The following is a 25,768-nucleotide window of genomic DNA, read 5'->3' as shown; positions in this document are numbered from 1 at the left end:
CATGCCTCCCGTGCTCTTCAGCTCTTCGCCGTGCCGCGCCGCGCCACTGCTCTTTCCTCTCGTCGCCGCTGCCCGTTGACCTCGTGAGCTCCAATCTCTCTCTCTCTCTCTCTCTCTCTCTCTCTCAATAGAGTCGGCGATGAGAGGCGACCTCGAATCCGAGGTAAACAGCCTCTAACAAAGGCCACGACTTTAGATCGCGAGAGAGATTAATGCCGTTCCATAAATCGAGAGGATCCTAATTCTTCTAATTCATGTACATTTCACATGGAAGCTTCGAACTGGAGGTTGACTCTGTACCTCTACCTGCAGGACATAATTTATCTCCGAAAAGGTTTCATTTCAAACCCTAATTTTTCTTCCCGTTTAGTGCGCGATGAGGAACTTGGCAATGGAACAAGACCGGCGACGCGGGATGCCCGGGGGGGGGGTCAATGTCACGACCATTTCCAAAGGGCTCGAAAACCTCAGAAGTTTTCTAAAGTCAATTTACGAGACTTCGTTCGTTTTTCCAAGTTGCTGTCGGAAAACGCAAAAATGAGAAGGGCTTGGTGACCAGTAAAATTAAGAATGTATCATCATCGCATTAACGAGTGGGGGGGACATCCTCGAATTAGTCAAGATCCAAAGTAGACCAAGTAGAGTAAATGGCAAGTCCAATTTAAAGAAAAAATACACCACGTGATATGTTAATGCGACGCCATGCTTCCGACTGAGAGCGTCATCTTTTCTATTTAATGTTCTAGACGGGGCAAAATGAAGCCGGTCAATTGGGATCGTGACACCATATTAGCATGTCGTCCGGCGTATCCACCGAAGGAAAGAAGAATGTCTTAAGTTCAAAGAGAGTATTTGATGCTAAAATGTTCGAGTTCCAAGCCTTAAAACCCGGAAACGTGCCTAGTCTTGAGAATCCAACGTGAAATTCATGCATGAAAACCGAAAGGGTACAAAGGGAATCAAGGTTATCAGGGATTTTGCTCAGTATTGCCAACAGCTAATTTTAGAAAACGAAAAAAAAAAATGCTGACATCAAATTCTTCACTTTTAAAGGGTTTATTATAATTATTCAAACAACATAGGCAGATGAGAGGGCATTTGGTCTAGTGGTATGATTCTCGCTTTGGGTGCGAGAGGTCCCGAGTTCGATTCTCGGAATGCCCCCTTTTTACTTGATCTTTCTTCCTTCCCTCGTTTTGTGGTTTTTACTAATCACTTCTACTTAAGAGATCATTTGCATCAACTCTATTATCGCTTTTCTGGGTTTGGACAACAACGGGCCTTCCCCTTTTTCTTTCATTCCTGTTTTTTAGCCGATAAATCACGCTTTACGTGAAGATCCGAACATTTGCGGTTGATTTTACAGCTATCATTTCGGGACAAGAGATAGAAAAGGAAAAGGAAATTAAACAAGTTATGAGATAATTGCATCCTAGCCCTACGTACATAACTATATGTCGACTAGCTTTACAGCCCACGCGACAATTAAAAAAGTAATTTTCAATGGAGTACATAGCCCAATTGCGAAGAATTAGTAACAAGGAAGAATATTGTGGTTGCTCATATAACCGAAGTATTTTGCATTCTCATGTTGCTTGCTGGTTTCAAGCCCATATGAGGGAATACAAGATGGAAGCCCAGTAGGGTTTCATAGCTTCAACGGGGTGTCGTTTTGGAGCCGGTGGGCTTTTCATCTGTCTAAAAACGTCACGAGCCGGAGCCCGTTTTGGGAAGTGCTAATTAAAAGTTTTGAAAGAGAAAAAGAAAAACGAAGAAAGTTGGGGGGCATTCCGAGAATTGAACTCGGGACCTCTCGCACCCTAAGCGAGAATCATACCACTAGACCAAATGCCCTTTTCGATGACTGTTCAATCTATCACTTATATTATATCATAGCTAACGTGCCTAAGCCACCCCGGTTGGGACATGGAAAGGTATTTTATATGTTAACCACACGGCAGACGTTGTGCGACCAACTGCTTCAAAAAAAAAATAAATTATGCTCATCGTCCAAAGGGGACCGCCCATTTATATTTGCACTGTGTATATCATACATGGTGCGAGCATCACATGAAAATATCTTCGCATTGAAAAGGACAGTGTGATGAGTAATGGGTATTTTATGTACTAATCATATGGGATAGTGCAGCGATGCATGACAATGACACATGGTGTGGGCATGTGCCATTCCGTGTGGCGAGACTATAGGATAGAATACTTTATTGAAGTGGGAGCCTAATCGAAGAAAGATTTAAAAAAAAAAAAATCAATTATGAGTTACAATTGTATCTCCATTATTTCTGGGGTCATTTGATCTGGTGAGATTATGCAATAATCAAAAGGACTAATTGCGTTTGGTTGAGTTTTGGGATATGCAAAGTTATTTTTCCCAAGGGGAGCAACTGTTCGTTGTCTCCGAGAGCTTAGGCGAGGGCTTCAAGGGCCACAACGAGCCCAACCGATAGCTCCGAGGTCGCATGACCCAGGAACGGCGATGCTCGACTAAAGGCGACAATCGGACGACCCTAGGGGTTGCCTCGACACTCCACGCTCGACATACATCGCGATGCTTGATGCTCAACCATCGACGGCCATTCATGCTTAACCATCGGCAATGCTCGACCTTCGGATCTTGCCTAACAGTCGTGAGTAAAGGCAACATCGCAGGCGATGAACCAGGTGGAGAGACCCAGCCCGACCCTTGGCGGAGACCCAAGCATTCCTATGAACCACCGCTATATCAATTTTATACATTAACTTTACTATATTTAGCATTACTCAAGTAAAAAAAAGAAATAAAAAAATGGAAGTCAAAGCGTGCCAAAAAAAGGCCATGTCACGAGAAGGCCCAATTCCCTAAAAAACCCTCAACTTTAGCCTTTGTCCTAATTATATCCCAAACTTTTTTTGTCTCATAAAAAATCCCAAACTTTCACTTTTGTCCCAAATCTACCCCATTAACTTTTCGTCCAATTTTTTAATATTATTTTTTATTTTTTCGAATTTTCTTTTCTTTTCTTTTTCCTTTCCTTTTCTTTTTTTTGTTTCACCTTCAACCTCTGGCCGGTCGCCGGTCCGGCAAGGTCGGCCCCGCCGGCCGCTGGCGAGGCTCGGCCTCGCCGGCGTTGGGCGAGGGCGACCTCGCCGGCCACGGCGAGGCCCGGCCCACCGCAACCGGCGAGGCTAAACCTCGCTGTTCTTGCGAGGCCGACCTCGCCGGTTGTCGGCAGGGCCGAGCCTCGCCGATCTGGCGAGGGCTCGGCCACGCCGGCCGCCGGCGAGGCTCGACCTCGCCGGCATTGGGTGAGGCCGACCTCGCCAATGGCCGGCGGGGCCGAGCCTCGCCGTGGTGGGCGAGGCTCGCCTGCCGGCTATGGGCGAGGTCGGCCCGTCGGCAAGCGGGCGAGGTCGGCCTCGCCCGGCAGCAGCGAGGTTCGGCCTCGGCCGAGCCTCGCCACCACGGCGAGACGATGCGCGAAGGCTCGGCCCGCCGTGAACCGGCGAGGTCGGCCTCGCCCGAAGAACTGCGAGGTTGGCCGAGGTGAACCTCGGCGTTCTTTGGGCGAGGCCGACCTCGCCGCATCTTGGCGGGCCGACTTCACCAATGCCGGCGGGCCGAGCCTCGCCGTGATCGGCGAGGCTAGGCCTCGCCCAATGCCAGGCCAAGCCGAGCCTAGCCGGCCGGCGAGGCCGAGCCTCGCCGATCCGGCGAGGTCGGCCTCGCCCGAGAACGGCGAGGTTCGGCCTCGCCGGTTGCTTGGCGAGGCCGAGCCTCGCCGTGGCGGCGAGGCTCGGCCCGCGCCGACTATTGGCAAGGTCGGCCTCGCCCAACGCCGGCGAGACCGAGCTTCGCCAGCGGTCGGCGGGGTCGACCTTGCCGGCCCTCGCCTCTGGTCGGTCGCCGGACCGGCGACCGGCCAGAGGTTGAAGGTGAAACAAAAAAAAAAAAGGAAAGGAAAAAGAAAAAATAAAAAAATTCGAAAAAATAATATTAAAAAATTAGACGAAAAGTTAACGGGGTAGATTTGGGACAAAAGTGAAAGTTTGGGGTTTTTTATGAGACAAAAAAAAATTTGGAATATAATTGGGACAAAGGCTAAAGTTGAGGGTTTTTTAGGGAATTGGCCGCGAGAAACACAAAGGTCTTTCCTAACCTGTCCCTTTCGATTGGTTCCCTGGAGAAAGCAACCAGAGGGACCACACCCAATTTAGCCAAAATTCACACGCAAGATTCAATGATCCCTAATCATTCATCAATTTCCGTGTTCTTGTGGTGGTCTCCGAGCACAACTGCTGTTTCGAGCTCTAATCATGATAGAAAAAAAACTCATCTTTCCTTTTTGGTCCAAGAAGTTTTCCCAAAAATGGATGCCAGCTCCTTCAAGCTTTTGATAATTCAACGGGAACAAAATGTTCAGTGCCCGTTTACTCCTTCATGTTACAGAGAAATTGTCTGCCTCGATACGATTGCGTCCAACCATACGGAAAGCGGCAGACAACTTGCGAGTGCATTATATCTTCCGTTGACAAGTAGTCAAGTACAGCCACGATGCTGTCTTCTTCTTCTGATTTGGCCTGTCGTGTTTGTGTCCGTTGATGTCACATGAACGCTACAGAACTTCTCACATGAGCACAATAGAAGATCTCTCTCTCTCTCTCTCTGATCCATCTCATCTTTCTTTGAGACATCAGCTGAAACTATGCTCGGAAGCAGACTGAGAATTGCTCTAAGGTGTGCATCCTCCTCTTTCTTCTTCTGCTTCTTCTTCTTCTTCTACTTCTTCTTCATCATGATGTGAGTTCTGAAATGTGCAATGACAGCAAAACCCTTTTCAGTAACAGCGGCTTAATCAATCAGAAAGCAATTAGCAGATTCTCCACTGACACAGGAAGGTGTGATCAAATTCTCCTTGATTATATCAAGTACGATGTTTTGTATCTGGGTCATTTTCTCAAACTCGATTCGTCTGCACTTTTCCCCTGCTGTGTTCACACTAAAGTCTATAAGTTAAGAGACTCTGGTCATACGCTTATCTGCAACGACTCAAATGAGGTCCTATTGAAGCTCTAGAGCTGGAACTTAGGGGTTTATCTTATGTTGAATGCCATCTCCATGATCAACAATCGGACTCTACCAAAGCAGATTCACTTGAATCACTTCCATATTTAGAGTCTACGATCAAGAGTTCTACTTACCATTGCAAGTCAAAGACAGTCAACTTTCATAGACTACGAAATGTACACAAAAAGTACTCCTTTTCGCAAAGGATAACCAAGCCGCTTCTTCGACTCTATATTGTATTGATGCTCGTAAGATCAATTGATTTTCATGAGCAGTGATGATTAATCGCTTACCCATCTCCTGTTTTATCCTAACCCAAGGAAAACAGTCATGACCCATTATTATGCCATACAATTCTCATGTCATGCCACAGGAAGCTAGAAGGCAAGGTGGCACTGATCACAGGAGCAGCCAGTGGCATAGGCAAGGCGACTGCAGCTAAGTTTGTCACTCATGGCGCCAAAGTTGTGATTGCGGATATCCAGCACCAGCTAGGCCAAGAAACGGCTGAAGAGCTTGGACCTGATGCCGTCTTCATCCCATGTGACGTGACTAAAGAATCAGACATCTCAAATGCCGTCGATTTTGCTGTTTCCCGATTCAATCAACTCGACATCATGTACAACAATGCCGGGGTCGCCTGCGGCACTCCACCGAGCATCGCTGACCTCAATCTTGATGTGTTTGATCGGGTCATGGGCATCAATGTACGAGGAGTTGTTGCCGGAATAAAGCATGGGGCACGAGTGATGATCCCGCGCAGGACTGGCTCGATGATCTGTACTGCCAGCATCACGGGATTAGTTGGAGGAACTGCACAGCATACATACTCTATCTCGAAGTGCACCATTATAGGGATGGTGAGGTCCGTTGCGGCTGAGTTATGCAGGTAAGGGTAGTTGTGGATGGGGTTGGTTTGGTTCCAATAGACATCTAGATACTGTTGGCTCTTGATCACACAGGTTTACCGTAAAATGTTATTTTATTGATGGAAATAAAACATAACTTCTGATATTTGTCTCTTATGAAGAGTTTGGAAAATCCTTCACTTAATAGGTTCTGCTCATAGTTTTTTGTTTTCAGCTTAGTTTCGTACAGTTTGCTCTCTCTGTTGATTGGTTATTTTCCACCTGTATTTGTAGGTATGGCATCAGAGTCAACAGCATATCGCCTTTCGCCATACCAACCCCATTTGTGATGGACGAGATGAGGCAAATCTATCGTGGTGTCGAAGATTCACGAATCGAGAAGATTATACATGATGCTGGTGTTTTGATGGGGGATAATTGTGAACCTAGTGACATTGCCAACGCTGCACTCTACCTCGCATCAGATGATGCAAAGTATGTTAATGGGCATAATCTGGTGGTGGATGGAGGCTTCACGGTGATGAAGAGTCTAACGTTGCCTGCACCGGACCAGGTGCACTGAGAGTGTGTTTACTTGCTTAAACCATACCAAGTCAGAGCCAAAGAATTCTCGACAAGAGTCGTACAGAATTCTTCTTGCTGGTTTTTCCCCAGTTATTTAGGGAGCATTGAGTAGGGATTGCACAGATGATTTCCTCATAAGCTTGTTTTAATCAGACTTCTTCGAGAGCTATTTAAGTGATCCCAAACTCTAATCTTTAGTTGCAAGTTTCTCTAAGGAACTGATGGTTAGCAAATCTCGTACGGTAAGAATGCTCTAAACATGGTCGATTTAGACATATTCTCTAGGCCAACTAAACCTGACTACCTTAGAAGCAGTTAGTCTTTTAAACACATTTCCCTATCTATGTAGATGTTTTAGGCATGGCGAAAATCTCGACAAGAATCGGCCTACTCGAAGCAATGAGAAAAAAACGTACCCGCTACGACTGCTCTATCCGCCGACATATCAGATCGATCGCCGCGTTCGCCGACGAGAATGCCCCATGAAAGCTCTCCTGGTAGGAGATGGACTCCAATTCTCTAGCCATGCTCAACAGGATGTCGCCCAGGTCGGTTCGCTTCTCCAACAAGGAACTGTAGTACGAGCTCGCGGCAACCTGGCTGATCTTGACATTAGTCTCCTCCGGGCAGTACTCGTCGTCCAGCCATTTGTGCAGAGAAACTCTGAGCCATTCCGATTCCTAGATAAAAATTCATCCCCAGCCCGAGAGATGTGAGTACTGGAGTAAGGATGTCAATTCCACAAACACACACGCAAAGCCGCAAGATAGCAACTTTTCACTGGTTCCGCTCTCGGAGTCTACAAGGAAAGGTAGCTGAGAAGTAACTGGAAAACAATTGAAGCGCAAACATTCGAAGTCTTAAACATTTCACACCGAGACAAATCATGTTAGCATCGAAGAGAGATGCTTTTGCTCGAGCAATTGCGATCGACGATCGTACGCTCGATTTCATACTGTTCTCGGAAACGAAACCAACATCAAAATCATTTTCGAATTCCAGATTAAGGACCGGTTCGAGCTCAAAGGAAGCAAGGCAATGCAAATAGCGAGTACCTCCAGGGCCTTGGGAGGGTGCAACCAATGGTCGGGGATCCTGAGCTCTTGGACGGAAGCTTCGTCCTCTTCGCTGCTCTTAGGATTGCGGACGCGAGGCCCGGACCGGTTCGCGACGGAGGCGATGAGATTGACCGGACGGTTCGAAGTGAAGCGCGAGCGCGAGCTGGTGGGGCAGGCGATTGGAGCCGCGGCGGCGATTGCGGGGAGAAGATCGTCGCCGCGAGGGCGATTGCAGCTCGGGAGGCGGGAGACCAGAGACGCCATCGGCGGCGATGCGGTTTTGCTCGGAGAGAGAGAGAGAGAGAGAGAGTATTAGCGGCGAGGTGACGAGAGACGTTGCAGAGACGCCATGGCTAAGGAGCAAGAGCAAGGAGAGAGAGAGAGAGAGAGAGGGAGAGACGTTTGGGTTGGGATAAGGCTGGGAGGGCAGTGGCGAGGGGACGGCGACGTCGTTTCGATTGTCAAAATTGTTGAAGCTCTTTGATTTCAAGTGTTTCTCTTTATTTACTTTTCAATAGGGTTCAGTGGTTCCCAATTCGGTCTGATCTCATTTAGGAACCAGGAACCAAATTTAACGGACTAGTTCCCAATTTCTGGGACTAGAAACTAGGGGTGTCAATAAATCCCGACCCGACCTATACCGGACCGGTCCGACCCGGAAATTTAGGGCTTTTTCGGGGCGGGCCTCTTTTGGATTGGGTAAGAGCCCTAAATTTCATATATTATTCATTTTTCGGGCCGGGCCGGTCCGGGTCGGGCTTTTTTTACGGCCGGCCCGGGACTTAAAAAAACCCTAGATATCAACTCCTTCGTCTCTTTCGTCTTCAAGCTTCCGCTCACCCCTCGCGAAGGGCAGCGCATGTGATCCATATGTCGTCAGCTCTAACGAGTATGAGGGGGAAGATCCATCTTCAATCGAGGAACTCCCGGATGAATGCCTCTTTGAGATCTTCAGACTGCTTCCCAGCTGTAGAGAAAGGTGCTCCTGTGCCTGTGTTAAGATCTTCGAGCTGTTGAGCCTTGGTGCGAGGTAGAGCAGACTGCCTGTCTTTGCTTGTCGCTTTCGCCGGTCTCGTTTTGGTCTTTGCTCGGTGTTCTGTTTCAATCTGGTGAAATTCTGAGTAGCCTTTTGTCTTTCTTGGTTCAATTCTTCCATGTTCTTCTCGGTTCTTTCTGTTCCAATCTCGTGCTGGATTGTGTTTATGATGTCGGAAGTAGCTTTTCGTCTTTCCAATTGTGATCATATGTCGTAGGATGAACAGGAGGGTGTGAAATTTGGGTATATTTCTGTTGGGTTGAATTGAATCTTGAGAAGTAACCATGAAATTGAGAAATCCATCTGGTGGTGCCTTTTTGCTTTGCTAGCAACTGATGGTGTGTCATTTAACTTGGCTCAAGTACAGCGGACTTGGTCACTTGTGATCAAGATTTTTGCACTTCCATGTACCATACCCTCCTTCCTGATTATACTTTTCGGTTCCAAGACCGTTCAGATGGATTTATTGAACAATAAAAACGAGATGGTCCCCAAGTAGCTACTTAATACACAAGCCATCTTTTCAGTCAAGACTACTTTAGAAGGATTTATTCCACAATAAAATTACTGAGATGGTACCCAAGTTGTAACTTGACGATGCTTACTCAATTGTTCAGGTTTGTACTGGACTTCAATCCCGTCTTTAGGAATACAAATCGGAAAACCAACAGCTCGAGGAACTTCTTACTTCGGAGGTAAACTTTAAGTTGCTATGGAGCAATTCTTCCTTTAGGTTGCAATGATGTTGAGCAACTAATGTGGAAACTTAACTTAATGTCTAACAGAGAGAGCTCAGTAAATGAGTTTCGACACTTTTAAAGGTACTGCAAACGTGAATTTTGTTTTAGGATCTAACTCATATTATATCTCTATATCAGGAAATTCATATTGCAAATGTGCTTTTCTATTTGTCTTATCATGTCCTGTTCCTCCTCCAGTAGCAGAAAATTCATGTTGTATGTCTTCGCAGTATCTGGATTATTGAACTAGGCAGTGAAAATACTACAGATTGTTATTCCCCATTTTTCTTTTTACTAGGTTACCTAGGAATCAAACATTGAAAGTACTCCAGGAGTGGACCTGGAATTCAAGGGTGAAAGTAGGAAGCCCCTAAGGATGCATTCAGAGAATCTCAATGGGAGTCAAAGCAGCGAGCATCCGAAGTCTTCATTAGTGCAAATCAGAAGGACCCCAAGCTGTGCAAAGGAATTTGCCGACCGACCGATACAACCATAGTATCAGTTCTGTAGCTTTTGGTCTTAGGTCTTTGTTTGTGACACGGTGACAGGCGCAATTGTAAACCACTTCTTGGATAACAGGATCAATTTTTACCTTATATAGCCAACTTGACAAAAATTATAAGCAGCTTGCAATTTTTACTATGGCTATTCGGGGTTCACACCCACTTTGTACTGGTTTATATGTTTACCCACGAAAAAAAAAAAAAAACCGAAAACCCGACCCGGATTTTTGCTTTGGGTTCTATGCGTTTTCGGGATTTTTGCTACGGGAGCAAATGTCTCCTCATAGTCGATACCATACTCTTGCGAGAAACCTCGAGCAATCAGACGAGCTTTGTAACGCTCAATACTGCCATCAGAACGAGTCTTAATCTTATATATCCATCGGCAAAATACGAGGGAGGGACCTGGAGGAAGAGGCACAAGCTCCCAAGTACCAGTACTCTCCAAAGCCGAGAGTTCCTCAGACATAGCCTGGCGCCATTCTACATGCTGAACTGCCTCGCGATAACTATTAGGTTCTTGTACAGCATGAACAGCAGCTAAAAAGGATCCAAACTCAGTAGAATAAGAAGTAGCAGCAACATACCGGGCAGGTGGACGCCGATCTCGAGGAGGATTACGGCGTGGCTCTAGTTGTGCAGAATTGTCGAGGGCAGATACAGCAGGAGGTGCAGCACAAGGGATAGGTGAAGATGGAGAAGGTGGCAATATATCTAGATCCGATGTAGAAGAGGGACTAGAAGGATCAGGTAGAGGATCAACAGGAAAATCCATAAATGGAACAGGAGACGAAACATGAGGTGTAGTATTTGTTGAAAAGAAAGGGATGTGTTCATGAAACGTAACATCACGAGAAATACGTACACGTCGCGCATTTGGGTCATAACAACGATAACCTTTGTGCTCAGTACTGTAACCCAAGAATGCACATGGGATAGAGCGGGCGGTAAGCTTTGTATGTTTAGTGAGTGGAAGAATGACAAAACAAGTACATCCAAAAACTCGAAGATGATTATAGCTAGGAGGTCGAGAGTAGAGACGCTGAAACGGGGTGTCTTGATGGAGAACAGATGAGGGTAGGCGATTAATTAGATGAACAGCCGTGAGAAGAGCCTCAGCCCAGAACTCAGTGGGAACGGATGTGCCAAGTAAGAGAGCTCGAGTGGTCTCTAGAATATGACGGTGCTTGCGTTCAACAACTCCATTTTGAGCTGGAACCCCAGGACAAGATAACTGAGGAAGTGTACCATCACTAGCTAAGAGGGAACGAAAGACACCAGAGAGATATTCTCCCCTGAATCTGAACGGAAAACTTTGATTTTTGTATTAAATTGTGTGGAAACCATGGAAGTAAAAGACTGATAGATGGTAAAGAAATCACTACGTTGACACGTAAGATAGAAATCACTACGTTGAGACGTGGATTTTCGCTTTGGGTATCATAGAAACCCGACCCGACCCATTGACACCCCTACTAGGAACCGGACCGACTAATCCCGGGACCGGTGGAAGAAGGAGGGGATGAGCGTTTGGATGAGCCAAACTCTCTCGATTCCCACTAGAATCTGAGGCATGCTCACTAGATACATATGGCGCAAAACAGCTTACCTCTCGGGACATTAGTCACATTACCGTAGTTTGAGTGCATTATATTCGATCAAGCTGTCTATTCATCTCGAAAAACAGAGCATGACGCAAGGTGAAGGAAAAAGCAGGAGGTGCTAAAACCCTGCAGCCACAAGCACACCGCTACAAGATCTCAATTTGAGAACGACTCACCAGAGAAAGAGATATGCACTGTTTCACTTTTGAATACCTGAGCCATCGTGAGTCAGTAGTACGAGTCCGGAAACCCAACTATCCTGAGATTCCTATCGTTCGTAAGAACCAACGTCCTAGAACATGAAATTTTCCCGTACTGTGTCCAAAGAATTTCTACCCCCACACTTCCCAGTTTCGCCACCATGACTGTCCTCTCGAGCATTCGAACTGGTTCTAGGGAGGGTTACCGAAGATCGATTCGAGAAAAGTAAATTTCCCTCATCCTATGAAAAAGAATAGCTAAGAAAATCCAGCCGTTTCCTCCCCCCCTAGAGATCCAATTCAACGTTGGGCTGCACTGGGTGCACCAATTACTTCAGCTACACATAGCAGACGGTAATGAAAACTAGAACCCCTGGCCTCATTGGCAAGTCATTGATGGTCAGACTCTAGTTCTACGCACCGATAAATGCAAAGAAAGAGAGATTCCAGGCTAGCTTTAGCATTCACTTGTTATGATTCTTTCAGCTCAATCATGCCATGAGTCTAAGTACAGTGCCACAGCGGCATTCCTGCGAAGAGGGTTTCATAACAGCATCTGCGGAGGCCACAGTGTGAAATGCATGCATTGCCGGGAGCAACCATAGATATCCGGCACAGTGTGACTTATACAAATTAAAGAAGATCCAGAAGCAATCAAAAGCACAAACCAGTGGCAACATTGTCAATGCGCTCACAAATCGTCAGCACGAGGTCTAACATAAGTCCCAATCATCATGAACTCGAGTAGACAAAGCGAGAAAGAACCGTGCGAGTGATGTGACCACGGAAGCATTTGGAAGAAACTACATCGGATGAGCATGGACCCTGTTTGCCTTTTTCTTCTTCCTTTGGGCAAATAAGTATTTGTTGTACCATGGAGACAAGTTCCCTGCATAAACAACCCCTCGTCAGTGACATAGAACAGCAAATGGTTAACATGTGTTATTCCAAATCACAAACATAAGGAGCAATCATTTTGTGTTTCTGCAATCACAAAAGGGATAACGTCCTTAACTGCCAGGTATAATCCCCTATTGGCACATTGTCCCCGTCGTCATCCATGCATTTCACGTGCCACCCACTGCTTCCGTCGATCAAGTTTCCGCCAAAATTAAACATCTGATCAAGCCCGTGAATGAGTTCTTCATAGCCTTTCAACTGTCTGAGGTCAACCGGCCTTCCTGTAGCAGTTCCATTTATTATAACCTGCCATGTAAAGGAGAGATTATTTCCTGAAAGTGACTCTTGTAGACTGAAAGTTTCCATTAAAGAATCTACAAGGAATAAAATATAAAAAAGAATGAATTGCCATTGCCTTTGGAACAAGCCTTCTAAGAAAAGAATGAATTGCAGGTAGCTGTCTAGCTTCGACAGATTCAAATGGGAATTGTTTTGATTCTTTGAATCTCATGAGAGACTACATGTTTCAAATTTCAAACTGATGACAAGCATATACCAATGTCGGATATTGTTTGTGAATTCCAGGGAAATTTTTCTTGTAGCATTTCACGCCTGAATTTGTCAAACCACACAGCTTTTATGACAGCTTATCAATAGCATTTCAACTTTTATCAGCGACTGAACAGCAATTAGTTTGAGACGTTCCTAGTACCTGCACAAAGTGGCTGGACTTTGATAATGGAGGAACTGAAGAAGGCTTAGACAGTTCACTGGAGTTGGCAACTTGTGGTGAAGGGAGCTCCGATGCGTCATCTGCTATATTGACACCAAAAACCATGCATTTCCCAAAGCGATTTGTCTGGGAAGGGGTTGTTTCATCCTTTGTTTCAGAAGTCATCCGTGCCTGGGAGGTGGAGTTGGCAGGGCTGATGTCTTGTGCTGACAAGCTTTTAACTGGACCACATTCTGGAGCGATGCATGCTGGAGGCCCGTGATTGCTCGGACCCTGACTTTCTCTTTTACCACCATCACCTACCAAAAATGCACTCTCAGGATGCTGATGACATGCATTATGTGCTGCTAAGTGAATTTGACCTTGTGATGCCAACTGGACATGTTGGATTGGAGTGGGCAAACGTGGTACTAATGGTAATGGCCGTGGCGCATTGGATTCATAAATTGGCAAATCAGATTTTTCTTGACCTTGAAAGACCCCCAAGTGTCTTCGAGACTTTGGTGCAACTGAAGTCCACTGGGTTCCTGCAGAGGAGAATTACATTTGATAAATAACAGAAGAGTCACATGGAGGGGAATCTCCCAGCTAGCTTTCCTCCAGTGTTTGTCCCAAAAAGTTCGCTTCGGTGTGAAATTAACCGTAGGTTCTAAAGCCAAAAGTACGGTGAATACTGACCATCCATAACAAATATAGGAGGCCAATGCGATGGTAAGTTGTGTGGACGAGTCCTCTTTAGTGAGGTTGGAAGAACGGGCTGCTTCTTCGCGTCTGCATCTAGGGGCTCAATATCCCACGGAGAAACTCTTTCTGGGCGTATACATTTGGCACGTGTGGAATCCCATAGTACCTAAATGGTTGAACAATACAAAAGTAGATGAAGAACATAGCTTTTGAGATGATGAATAATCAGCATCTATAGAGAATGCATATTCAACATGCAAGATACATCTCAAAGACAATGAAATGGACAATTACCTTGATACACCTCCAGTCAGAGCCAGGCCATCTCATCTGGTCAATATCTTCTATGCCAACTACAGCCCCTCCAAGCCTGTTCATGTCATTGATCAATTGAGAAATTTCAAACGAAATAAGAAAGCATACTAATAGCAGATTAGTTTCTTGTGTAGGGAGTATTCCGATCGGACCAAAAAACTGAGTACATTCTGGTTTACAACCTCATCTAATCCGGAAGAATTAGGACAGAGATTTATCTGCATGAGAAAACAAAGTCAAATGGCAGAGGTTTCCAGAAGTCACCTCTGCTCTCCACATTTTTCGTCTTCAAACTGCATCCTAAACCTTTTTCCGATAAAATAGTCATTTGCCATTGCTTTCACGTATTGTTCATAAGCAATGATGAAAGCTGAAGTACAAGCCCTGGGGAATACAGAATGTAGTCCATACTTAGACAACTAGAGAAACATTCTCACAGTTTCTCAGATACCTTGCACGCATGTCATGCATAAGATAGTTTACCAGGGACGATAGTACACTGTAAACGTGGTTCCAGCAGAAACTGCATGCAAGGCACTGGCTAGTATGCCGTGGCGCATGCTGTGCCCCGACAGGACAAATGATGGTGTGGCCGTCTGAGAATTCATCAAACGGCGCACACCAATGCGCACATCTCCATCCCTTCCTCTGCAAGAGCAAAGAAAAGATATTACCCTTAAACAAAACAACCAGAAGTGAAGACACAGGGACATCGTATTTATATCTTTGCTTAGAAAAAATTCAGGCAGAATAGGGCAGCAAGGGTGCATCATCAGAGACAGGCGTAAGAGTGAGAGAGAGAGAGAACCTGAGGATTATACATGCATCCCCAGGGACCAGCTTCTTGGAAGTTAAAAAATCACTCCAACCTCTTGTCAGCAAATGTCTTTTTGGTTTACCTACGTACGTCAGGGAAAAGAGCAAGATATGAAAAGGTGAGATCATGTGGGAAATTGTGCTTCTTACTGTAAAAATGGTTCATTTACCATCCAATCCAGGAATTTTGATTTGATTTGACACGTAAGAAAAGGGAGAATTGCGGCTTACGACCATAAAAGAACTGACGTAACAGCTTAGTTATTATTATTAAGTACTTCCTTGATGACCAATGATAAACAATAAAAGAATCGTTTGTCCCTCTTCGTCTAGTATTTGGTAAATTACTAGAGAGACGAACACTGAATTAAACTAAGAGTAGGAGTGCTAATTCAAATCTATGTATCAAGAAGAATTTAACATGAATCTTATATGGGAAATGCACATAGAACATCCAGGTATGCATTATTGTCAGATGACACGTCACTCGACATAGTCATTTCATATTAAAGCATTCGCATATTAAAATGACAAATCCCAGTATATCATCATGGTGTCCAAGCGAATTGTCATCTATTTCTGCTAATATGTTGACAAATTGCAGGACCGCTGCCAACTCATATTAAAAAAACTTAAACTATAAAATGAAAGCATGGTTTACTACATAAATATTCTAACCCACGCCCTTAGGTATATGGGGATTTGGCACAAGTTTAAAGCATTAAAAAGGATTAGATGGATGCATCATGAGAGATTTGAGTACAAGATCTCTTGCTCTAATGCCACATAGAACTTTGAATCAATTGTAACTTATCTAATGAAGCTATGGTTAATGTTTGAATGTTTCACTATTTACAATCAAAGGAATTTAGGATACCGTATGAGTCATGACATACATCAGTAATAGCTGCAATAGAAAAGCAACAACCATGGAAGAGCACACAAAGCAAGTACTTCATAATTATTCTTCTGCACTAAGTTATTTGATTCAATTGTATTACCACGGTAGACATGGCGGAAACACCATTCGTTTCCATGCAAGTCTTTCGTCACCAGATCTTGAACTGGAGGGTGCTGCGACTTGTCCTGTAACAACAACCACAACATGAACATTTGCCCAGAAACGACAATAACCTGAAAAGCCCTCCTTCAAACGACACCAACATCATAAGCTTGAGCACGCTTAAGCCATAGTCGGGACATTATGATGTAGCTGTTATTCGATGGTCTGCATATCTCTACATGTTTTATCTAGTTGTATGTTGTAATTTTCAGTTGTATCATATAAACCTGTAAACTGGGACCATGGTACCATTATCACTTCAAGTTGTTATTTTTAGTACCCAAAAGAGCCAAAAGAAGCCAAAACAGTTAGCCTAGGTCCTACTGCATTCAGCTTATGTACTGATAGAAAACAACATTGCAATGACAACAACCAGAGAAGGAAGGCATTCGTCTGCCGGCCGCTTAGGAAGAGAGCATCCACCATGTGTGCCTGTATCAGATTGAGTAAGAATCTTGACAACGAAACGTGAATTAACCCTTGGGGGCATTGGTGGAGTCTTGCAGTTAGAATTGACCTCATCTTGCTGCAAAAATGCCAGCAGAATGCAAAGTTTTGATTAATCACCAATCTTTCAAATGGAAAGAGTATGTGATTTGCACCGAAGATGAACTAATTTAATTTGATGGCGATAGGCGTTAGCATCTGGATGCACATCTTTTCACTTACCCAAGATTCTGTAACTTTAAGGAAGTAAATTATATGTGTATGAAAAATAATTTTGAAGTAAGCTCCTGCATGAAGCGTGCGAAATTCAAAGCGGAAAGATGGAGCATGGATGTATCAAGTTTCACATACCTTTGCCTCTGGGAGCAATGTAACTTGTGCAAACACTTCGTCTGTATGAATCTCAGCCTACAAGAAAGAGAGATGTCTCTTAATACCATAAAAATCAAAGAAAAAATGAGTTGCGAAGTGCAAAAAAAAAATCAAGACATTAACCAATGCAAGTCTTCTACAATTGAACTATACCTTAAGCTGAATAGAAACAACCTTGCAGAGGATTTTTGGAGGCAATTTGTAGATAGGCATTTCCATATCACCATCGTGGTTTGTATAAGCCTCAACCTAAGACCAAATTTATCCAATACAATCGCTGACATTAGCAAAAGAGGAGGATAGTTTGATACCAAAGTACAAAACTATCCTGAGAAATGAGAATACCAAACTAATATTTTCTAGCACCCCATAAGTGGATAAAGAGGTCCAGATGTTTACGAGCAGAAGGATATCAAGCTGACAGAAAGAGCAACCCAGTGGGCACATGGTCCCATGTCTACAGTTGAATTGATTCTGGTCTAACAATTCCTACTTCCGGGGGTGGTTGGTCCATAAGAAACCATTAGGTAGTTTGCTGGATAGTTACATTGCTTTTCAACTAGGCTTTTATTTCTCGACCAAAAAAAAAAAAAACACTAGGCTTTTATTTGATTAAGTAACACTGATGAAACCACGACAAAGGCTACAATCCACAATGACCGAAAATCACGTTGCGATGATCTGAGGATACAAATTGATGTCATGCTGGAGAAGTACTTCGTGTTTGAACTCGGCTTTTCATTTGATAAGTAACGCTGACGAAACAACTACAAAGGCTAGAATCCACAATGACCAAAATCTCTTTGTGGTGATCTAAGAATATGGATTCATGGGGTGCGCGACTGTAATAATCAATTGATTTAGTCGACGTATTTGAGTTAGCAAAAAGAATCTCACCTAAAATTAGTACACAATCTGAACCAAGTGAGTAATGGTTAGTGCATATCTAGTCTGGACATTTGCTAACAAACACTGCCGCCCATTTTGCTAGTCTCAAAAGCAAGGTCAGTATTCAGATTTTGAGTGATGAATCCATCCTTCGATTGTTAGATCATTCCAATTGGAAGAGGAGGTGAGAGATATATTTTGCATGTAATTTGACCGTCAAGCGAATCGTCTGTAGCCTTCTCGCCACCAGTTATTTCCACGACTCAAAATTTGGATATTCTTCGGACAAAAGATTCAGGAGGAAACCATACCTTACCAAAAAAAAAAAAAGATTCAGGAGGAAACCACCCGCCTGGGTGGCGCTGCTGGAAAGGGCACTCTTCCTCTCGCAAAAGGTTGAGTGTTCGAATCCCGGGCGCCGCAGGGTGACTTAACCGGTGCACGTGTGTGGTGGCTAGCACGTGTCGCCCCCAGGGTTTACCTCTCGGCTGTCGGCCGTGCGGGGGTTCTCTGGGTTACCAAAAAAAAAAAAAAAAGATTCAGGAGGAAGTACCTGGTCAATGTGCCCTTGGGGGAAGTAATACACTGTTTCCCCTGCTTTAGGAACATAAGCTAGGGGACCTGCACAAGCATGCCATAGTTCCTCGTGCGAATTATCTCCTCTCCCTGTATCATCACAGCAGAGAAAATTCTACTGAGTTTGGAAATGAAACAGTGGCAAGCGACGAGGGCAGGGGGAACATCACAGTCATCCCTTAAAATCTGTTTAACAAGCAGCGATCCGGGATTACAATTCTCACGAGCGTTTGATCGATCGACTTAAAAACCGAAATTCAAAGCGAATTAACCAGCAAGTTTCCTACTTAATGTTTCTTTTGACATGATAATGCAGCAACATCTCTCGTCTCCCAAAATTAGACCAACGAATTTGTTGCGATCGAACACTAGAAGTTCCATAGAATCATTTGACGTATCCGACCCTTCTCGTTCTAATAAAAGTCAGGCTAAAGTCACGTTCGCCCCGCAGGTAGCAACGGTAGCAGTTACATCGACAGTCCGGATCATCAAGCTCTTTTACACAGCATCTAACTCGCGACGATAGATATAACACACGGGAGCCGGAACTTCTCGTTTTTTCCTAAGGAACAATCGGACACGGAGGAGCAATAATGGAGCGGAGGGAGCCGGAGGAGACTCACCAGTTCCAATGTCGTTGCAGGAAGACGAGCGGTCGTAGTTGCTGGATCGTCCGTTCTCGCTCTCCACACAAGAGCTCATCTCTCCCTCTCCCTATCTCTCTGCAGCTCTGCGCCGATGGTCTCGGTTAGCTGCAAGAACAGAGCGAAACAGAGCGCAGAAATAACAAAAGAAAGAAAGAGCTCGGGAGCACGCGAACGGGACAGGGAGGCGAGTATAAACGGCTCAGCAAATTCAGGCCGACGCGGGTCAAGCGATTGGCGAAACACACACACACACACACACACACACTCTCTCTCTCTCTCTCTCCCTCTCTGTGAGTGGACGTTACCTGCTGCTGGCTGGCTGGCTGGCTGGCTGTGGCGTGACGAGTCGTCCTCCTCTGAGCGCGTCGTCTCGGCGTAACCGTCCTCGCTGCAGGGTGTCGTATGGCGTGCGAGGCGGCGGCAGCGGCAGCGGCGATGGTGGTGCTCGTGAGCTCTCGCACGCCTAGAGAGAGAAACAAGGAGACGGAGAGAGAGAGAGAGAGAGAGAGAGAGAGAGAGAGAGAAGGAGAGGTGGGGGGACGTTGTGTTGCAGAAGAAATAGAGTGGGAGAGAGAGAGAGAGATGCCTCTCTGTCTCTGTCTCTCTCGCGCTCTTCTTCGTCTTGGGGTGGGGTGGGGGGGGCGGGCGATGTTTTCGACTCTGGGCGCGATACTCCCGATGGAGCAACCGAAAGAAATGTCTGGTTTTGAGCCTGCATTCCCCTCCCCCTCCCCGTCTGCATGCAGTGCGTTGCGTGTTCGAATTCACCGTTCCGTGCTTTTCTTCTCACTTCCTTCCCTTTTTTATCCCCCCATAATTTGTGAGCTCTCCAAACGAAGAAGTAAAATTCGATTAGACTAATCTCACGAGAAGCGTGATACACATATGAATTCGCGGATTTTTCCGTATGCAGCGGTTGATACGGGATCCGTTCCTTTCTTTAACACGGCATCGGCACGGTCCATTGTAGCACGCCCCGTCCCGCCACCGTCTCCCTTCGCTCGGTCTCTGACCCATCCCGTGTCCGTTTTTTTTTACCCTCCAATCGGGTTCGGGGTCTCTCTCTTTTTTCCCTAAGATAAAGAAATTCAAGGAAATTACTCGCGACGACAAAGGGCATGTCGAAGGGTTCATCATTTTCTTGTCGGCCATAAGTCGAGAGCAATGCACCTGGAATGGCAACACCGTTTGACTCCGGCTTAGCGTACCGATGTTATTTTTTTTTTTAATAACGCATTTAGTAAAATATAAATTGAACCTAGAAATTCACGAATTTCCTTATGTACCTCGCCCTCCTCTTCTTGACCAATGTGGATGCGTATATGCTTCTTTTTATACAAATGGTTAATAACACGTTTTTGGTGTCCGTTGACAAATTTGCACCAGAAACATCCTTCGATTGAGTCCAAATCTCACTTTAGACATCTCCGCCGTGTCCCCCCGCCTCCCCATCATTCCCCAACTCGAATCTCCCCTCTAATTCCATGCCGTGTCCGTTTCTTCCGGGTGTCGTCCTCGGATTGGACGGTCGTGCTTTTTCATTCGTACTCTAATTCCGACGGTGGGAAGATTGCCGGCTAATGATTGGACGGACGGAATCGCCGAAGAAGAATGCGAATTCGTTTTTGCCCGAGTGTCGAATGTACTTAGGTAATACGTTGGACGGACTCGACTTGGACCCCGATGTTTCTTACTGTATATACTTCATTCGGAGTGATATAATGAATCGAGACAATAATAAGTAATCTCTGTCGTCTTGACCGATGTACGCTTTCTTCTCTTCATTCCGTCGGCACACAAGTAGACGTGCGCGCTCCTCGAACCAATCGAAAGTTAATCGCGCCTAATCGATTGGATGGGACTTATGGTGGTTTTGGGTACTTTGAAACCCTACAGAGAAATTAATTTTACTTTTTTTCGGTCCAAAAATTAAGAAGATATCCTAACTCCGATAAAATGAGAAGTAACAACATATGTTAAAAGATTTTATACGCTCTTCATTGTGTTTTTTCAAGTCGACTTTCATCATAAGAGGTAGGGTAAAAGCCAAAGTCAGAATAATAGCTTCTCGGACTCAACGACAGGCATTACATAGAGATGGCTAATAATTTATAACCTAAGCTTTTTATACTCGCCGTTTTATTCTAGGATGATCCTCATAGAATTACTCATTTCTCATTTTTGTCTTATTCTCTGTAATTATATAACGGTTACCCCAAAAAAATCTAGTTCTTCTCCTCTCCCGAGCCAAGTCGAATCATATAGGATCGACCCAATCTTAGCTCGAGAATTGTAGGGTCTATGCTGGGTTGACCCGATTTGTTGGGCGGGTCGAAATTCATTTTTTCCTTGCCTATGATGGTCAATTACGAATGGAGTGGGTATGCTAGATGGTTGTTTCGATCCTTATCGAGGCTACTTTGGTAATCGTAAGTGCCGAGGCCTTGGGGCCGAGCCAGGCACAACCTTTTGGGGGGACCATGGGCCATGCCTAGCCGAAAGCCGGCACCCTTTTAATCGCGCCGCCGCGTCCCGTCCCGGTCGGACTTCTCTAGCTTTTGAAATGATTTAAATAATACTCTCATGGGCTTGGCTTTGCTTATGCCGTGAGCCCCATAACGTAACGAAGAATCCAAATTTTTCCTTAATTCATCAAATTTCCTTAATTCTTCTCCTGAGGTTTTGGAGGAAACCCTCCCTTATTTACTTCACTAATTAATCGTATTATATTGACCCAGATATAGAGCTCAATCCAAGCTGTCCAAAATACATAGTAGTAAGTATATCACAATGTTCAAAAATTCAAAAAAAAAAATGAAAGAAAGAAGAAGAAGAGAGGAGAAACTAAAGTTGGGCTTTGATATCATCGGCAACGTTCTGGGCATCCGAAGCAGCTCCATAGAATCCTCTCCTCGACAGCCCGACGCAGTACAAACCCTTCTCGCCCTTCCAGTGATTTGGAGAACTTGGTTTCGGAATCCCATCTTCGTTCAACAGGTAATCATCTCCCTGCCCAAAATTTAAAAAAAAACAAGAAAAATTTAACTTAGGAAATCTTACGTAATGAAGGTCGAAATCGATCTTGGCGTCGATGGGGTTACGTGCCTTGAGCCACTTGTGGGTGGATCGCTTGAAGCCGGTGCAGAAGACGACGGCGTCAAAGGGATGAGACTTGCCGCCTTCGAACTCCACCACGTTCCCTTCTACCCTCTTCAGTGCCGGCAGGAGCTGCCCAAAGTTTGATCGCAAAAGTCCATGATCCGTATCCGTGTCCACACGCGAACCGCATTTTAAATGGACAAAACACAAACTATCCCGTTGGTCGTAAACCTATTGTAATAGACTTTCCAGTTTTGCCAATCGAGTCCTAAAACTTTTGCGCGAAATCCCAATATATATATTCCGACCAATTTCGGCCAGAAATCCCTGAAGTGGCGGTGTGCCACGAAGGACGGCCTAGCCAAAATTGACCGGAAGGAGTGCATTAAAACTTCACGCAATAGTTTAAGGCTACAATGGCAATAATGGAAAGTTTAAAACTGAATTGGCAGCCGTTTAATCGGTTTAGGACTGACTGCATAATTTTTCCACATTTTATTATAAAAACTATAACACAAGCCATAGGTGTAAAGAGAACTAAGTGGGGGATGCTCACCACTTAACCCTAAGGATCATTGCCATGAGAGGTGGAGAGTAAAACCCTTTCGCGCTCTCTTCTACAAGCCTTGTTTAACGTCCCGGCGGCCGGACCCCCTCAAGCCCCCCATGTGCCCTCTATATGTTTGTTTTCTCTAGAGGAGGGAATACCTTTTTTTTCCCAAGAGTTCGGATAGAGCCTATAAAGGACCTGCTAAGGTCCATATAAACAGTCTTATTCTTCGTCGATTTAGGGTTTTAACCACTAAATCTTTCGCTGACCATCAATTGTAATCAAGGCCGCTCGTGGAAAAATTTATGGTTATATCGACGGTGTATGCTAGAACTGCGCATCATATATTAGTGCCATGAAAAGCGTGTGCAAGTAGAATTGTTTCGATTCCGTCAACCTGAAAAGCTCATTGGCTTGCAAACTAAGATAGCTTCGAAGACCATCATGATACCGACGTAAGATCCACCTAAAGTCGACGATACATATTATTTCTCTTTCAACTGACCACTTGTGCTTTTGATAATAAATAAACTTGCCGCGGGTCAACTGGGTGGAATTTTTTCTACCTTTAAAGAACACTGAGTCGATTCATACTAATCTTAATTTAACCATGTCCCAATCTGCCAGGATAAAATAAACGAAATGAGCTGTTTTTGTCACTAAAAAAACAAAAATGGGTTCGCTGACCGGAACATTATTCCAAAATATAACCGATCGAAATCAGAACAAATTCGTATTGACTATCGAATAACTTATAGCCGACCATCGCCGGACTTCGATGTAATCAACGGAATTTAAGGCGTCCTCGCATGCTGATCGAAAGTTAAAAGCTCAGAAGTCGGAGATCGGATCGCCTACCTGGATCTCGCCGGACTTGATCTTCTGGCAAGTGCCGACGTCGATGAAGGGGTACTTGCCGTACTTGACCTTCATAAGGAAAGGACCCTCGCTCGGCCTCCTCAGTCCGTACTTGGACATGTCCCCGTAGACCAGCTTGCTCAGCAACACCAGCAACGAGTCCACCATGGGAAGCGAGAGATACTTCAGCAACACCAGGCCCAGGTTCGCCGCCCCCTTCGGCAGCACATGTACCTGCGTATGATAAGTGCATAGTATCAGCAATGGGAGCCGTGAATGATGTCGCATCCTTAATTTCGGGTACCGACACTCGTTGTAGGTTACAATGTCATGCGTCTCGAAACAGACGAGGAAGATGAAGTCACGCTCAATGGCAAGGGATGAGGCGCGGCACGGGGGATTTTGTCTACGGACGCCGACGGTGCCTTCGGGTTAATGCATCAAGAAGAGTTTTTTTGTATTCCACAGGTCGCGACATACGCATTGATGTTTGCTCTCATGTCGGGTTAAGTGTAACTCTTCCCATGACAAATTCAATTGTAGAAAGCTACCGAGTGTTTTGAGACATGAGTTCTTAGGGATAAGTAAATTTCAGTTTCCTTTTAAAGAATGATGAGAAAGCAAGTGAAGCTTTTACCGGGCTCCGGACCACGACGGAGGTTCTTGCGCCGTGGTTGGCCAAGTCCAACGCGATCTCCATGCCGGAATTCCCCGACCCGACCACCAAAACCCTGCTGTTCTCGAACTCCTTCCCATTCTTGTACCCGGTCGAGTGAATCACTTTCCCGCCGAAGCCCTCGATTCCCTCCACCTCCGGGACGAAGGCGTCGCTCGTCTCGCCGGTAGCCACCACCAGGAACCGGCACCGGTACTCCTCGACCTCGCCGGAGTCTGCGACCCTCGCGTTGACCCGCCACTTCCCGTCCCCCTCGTCGTAGGCCGCCGACTCCACGGACCTCCCGTAGGCCGGCTCGATGCCGAAGCGGGCCGCGTAGTCATCCAAGTAGCGGAGGAACTGGGCCTTGGGCACGTACTCGGGGTAGTCCGGGGGAAAGTGCATGTGGGGGAGCTCGCAGAACCGCTTGCGGAGGTGGAGGTGGAGGCGGTCGTAGGCGTATTTCTTCCATAAGGAGGCGAAGCAGTCCTCTCGCTCGAGGAGGACGTGGGGGATCGACAGGGTCTTGAGGCACGCCGACATGGCGAGCCCCGACGGCCCGGCTCCGACGACGACGGCGGCGGCGACGGCTTCCTGTTCTATCATCTTTTGTCTTTGTGGCTTTGGCGAGATGATGGAGAGAGGATGTGATAGTTTTGCGATGGTGATGTTCGTGAGGGGGCTCATATGGAGCTTTGAAAGTTACTTCTCATGGGCTTGGTGGGTCCCCATGGAGAAAAAAATAATCAAGTGGGATCCGACATCTTATTGGATATTTTTTAAGAATCCGTTTGTTTGGAGAAACATATTTTTATTCATGTTCCTACATTTGGATTTCTTAGGAAATTGAGCCGACGGAGAATATTTTTCTAATCAACAGAAAATATTTACTTAAATTCGAAAAAAATTGATTTTCTCTTTAATAATTTGAAAATAATTTTCTAAAATATTATTAAATATCGACGCTTGAACCAGAAATTTTACGCTTGGACAAGGCTTATCCCCGGGTCCATCGAGGCTGGACCCTCGACCCCGGTGCCCATGCCCAGGATCGAGTCTCCGATACACAAACCCAGGTCCCCCGGCGCTTGATGCATGTATGATATTTGTCCAAACGTATGATGCATGTTTGCCACGTACCCATCTAGACCACCGAATTCATTGATATCCATGTGCAGAATAAATGGGACCCCGTGATCCGACGGTTATCGTCAAAGAGAGAGACGGGCAAGACAAGAAATCACGCGCTTGGAAAATTCAAGGTAATCGCCCGATTAATAATACGGTGTGGCGGTCTCGTATATACGGTGTGTATTTGTGTATTCACCGTGTACCTACAAGGTTCAATTTGGGTACGAGTGGAAGAAAGAAACTTTCCGTAAGTAATATCGACCATATCGTGAGGCTCAAATTCCGTATTTAATTAGTATCCACGAATAGATGGTTCTCGTAGCGGAGCCTACGGTCGTGAAGTTGGTCCCAGACTCTCCTATTGTCAGCACACTCGGTCCTCCCACAAGTGGCTCGAT

At 45.4% G+C, this 25,768-nt stretch overlaps 4 protein-coding genes and 2 non-coding genes across 12 annotated transcripts in view; 2 read left to right on the top strand and 4 right to left on the bottom strand.

The window, feature by feature from the left end:
* LOC115673499 (probable indole-3-pyruvate monooxygenase YUCCA10) overlaps positions 1-24,948 on the bottom strand; it is a 39,434-nt gene extending 14,486 nt beyond the window's left edge. Inside the window, exons 1-4 of the mRNA XM_056315007.1 lie at positions 24,222-24,948; positions 23,585-23,818; positions 22,179-22,305; positions 21,916-22,082 (exon numbers count right to left, since the gene is read on the bottom strand). Of these exons, the coding sequence (XP_056170982.1) occupies positions 21,922-22,082; positions 22,179-22,305; positions 23,585-23,818; positions 24,222-24,926 (1,227 nt within the window). The 5' untranslated portion in view covers positions 24,927-24,948 and the 3' untranslated portion in view covers positions 21,916-21,921. The remainder of the gene's footprint in view (positions 1-21,915; positions 22,083-22,178; positions 22,306-23,584; positions 23,819-24,221) is intronic.
* TRNAP-UGG (transfer RNA proline (anticodon UGG)) lies at positions 1,093-1,164 on the top strand. The gene has a single exon. It is a non-coding gene; the product is annotated as a tRNA-Pro (tRNA).
* On the bottom strand, positions 1,783-1,854 carry TRNAP-AGG (transfer RNA proline (anticodon AGG)). The gene has a single exon. It is a non-coding gene; the product is annotated as a tRNA-Pro (tRNA).
* LOC115673677 (secoisolariciresinol dehydrogenase) lies at positions 4,599-6,673 on the top strand. Of its 3 annotated transcripts, none has more exons than XM_030595909.2 (4): positions 4,599-4,732; positions 4,822-4,893; positions 5,436-5,951; positions 6,205-6,673. In XM_030595909.2, the coding sequence occupies exons 1-4, from the start codon at positions 4,701-4,703 to the stop codon at positions 6,491-6,493; spliced, it is 909 nt and encodes a 302-aa protein (XP_030451769.1). In that variant the 5' UTR covers positions 4,599-4,700; the 3' UTR covers positions 6,494-6,673. The 3 variants fall into 3 exon arrangements, with proteins under 3 accessions (XP_030451769.1, XP_030451770.1, XP_030451772.1); XM_030595910.2 differs by having other exon boundaries at positions 4,615-4,732; positions 4,837-4,893; XM_030595912.2 differs by lacking the exon at positions 4,822-4,893 and having other exon boundaries at positions 4,616-4,732.
* LOC115673678 (uncharacterized) lies at positions 4,749-7,900 on the bottom strand. Its single transcript, XM_030595916.2, has 3 exons — positions 7,551-7,900; positions 6,912-7,175; positions 4,749-4,802 (listed from the first exon to the last, which is right to left on the bottom strand). Exons 1-2 carry the CDS (start codon positions 7,815-7,817, stop codon positions 6,915-6,917), a joined length of 528 nt encoding a protein of 175 aa, XP_030451776.1. The 5' UTR covers positions 7,818-7,900; the 3' UTR covers positions 4,749-4,802; positions 6,912-6,914.
* On the bottom strand, positions 11,313-19,654 carry LOC115673699 (auxin response factor 2A-like). 5 transcript variants are annotated; one of them, XM_056315005.1, is made up of 17 exons: positions 19,383-19,654; positions 19,054-19,182; positions 18,408-18,520; positions 17,120-17,215; positions 16,946-17,002; positions 16,521-16,673; positions 16,086-16,170; positions 15,077-15,167; positions 14,752-14,916; positions 14,533-14,652; positions 14,248-14,323; positions 13,948-14,119; positions 13,632-13,796; positions 13,249-13,568; positions 12,652-12,842; positions 12,461-12,525; positions 11,313-11,822 (listed from the first exon to the last, which is right to left on the bottom strand). In XM_056315005.1, exons 2-17 carry the CDS (start codon positions 19,130-19,132, stop codon positions 11,665-11,667), a joined length of 2,106 nt encoding a protein of 701 aa, XP_056170980.1. In that variant the 5' UTR covers positions 19,133-19,182; positions 19,383-19,654; the 3' UTR covers positions 11,313-11,664. The 5 variants fall into 5 exon arrangements, with proteins under 5 accessions (XP_056170980.1, XP_030451809.2, XP_056170978.1 ...); XM_030595949.2 differs by having other exon boundaries at positions 13,740-13,796; XM_056315003.1 differs by having other exon boundaries at positions 13,249-13,796.
* Positions 24,949-25,768: the final 820 nt, after the last annotated feature.

This window comes from Syzygium oleosum, unplaced genomic scaffold (genome assembly GCF_021117445.2).
Source record: "Syzygium oleosum isolate NSW1041296 unplaced genomic scaffold, Sole_v2.1 Sole_v2.09, whole genome shotgun sequence".
Taxonomy (NCBI): domain Eukaryota; kingdom Viridiplantae; phylum Streptophyta; class Magnoliopsida; order Myrtales; family Myrtaceae; genus Syzygium; species Syzygium oleosum.
Note: the sequence above shows the minus strand (reverse complement) of the source record. Positions and strands in the feature narration are given on the sequence as shown.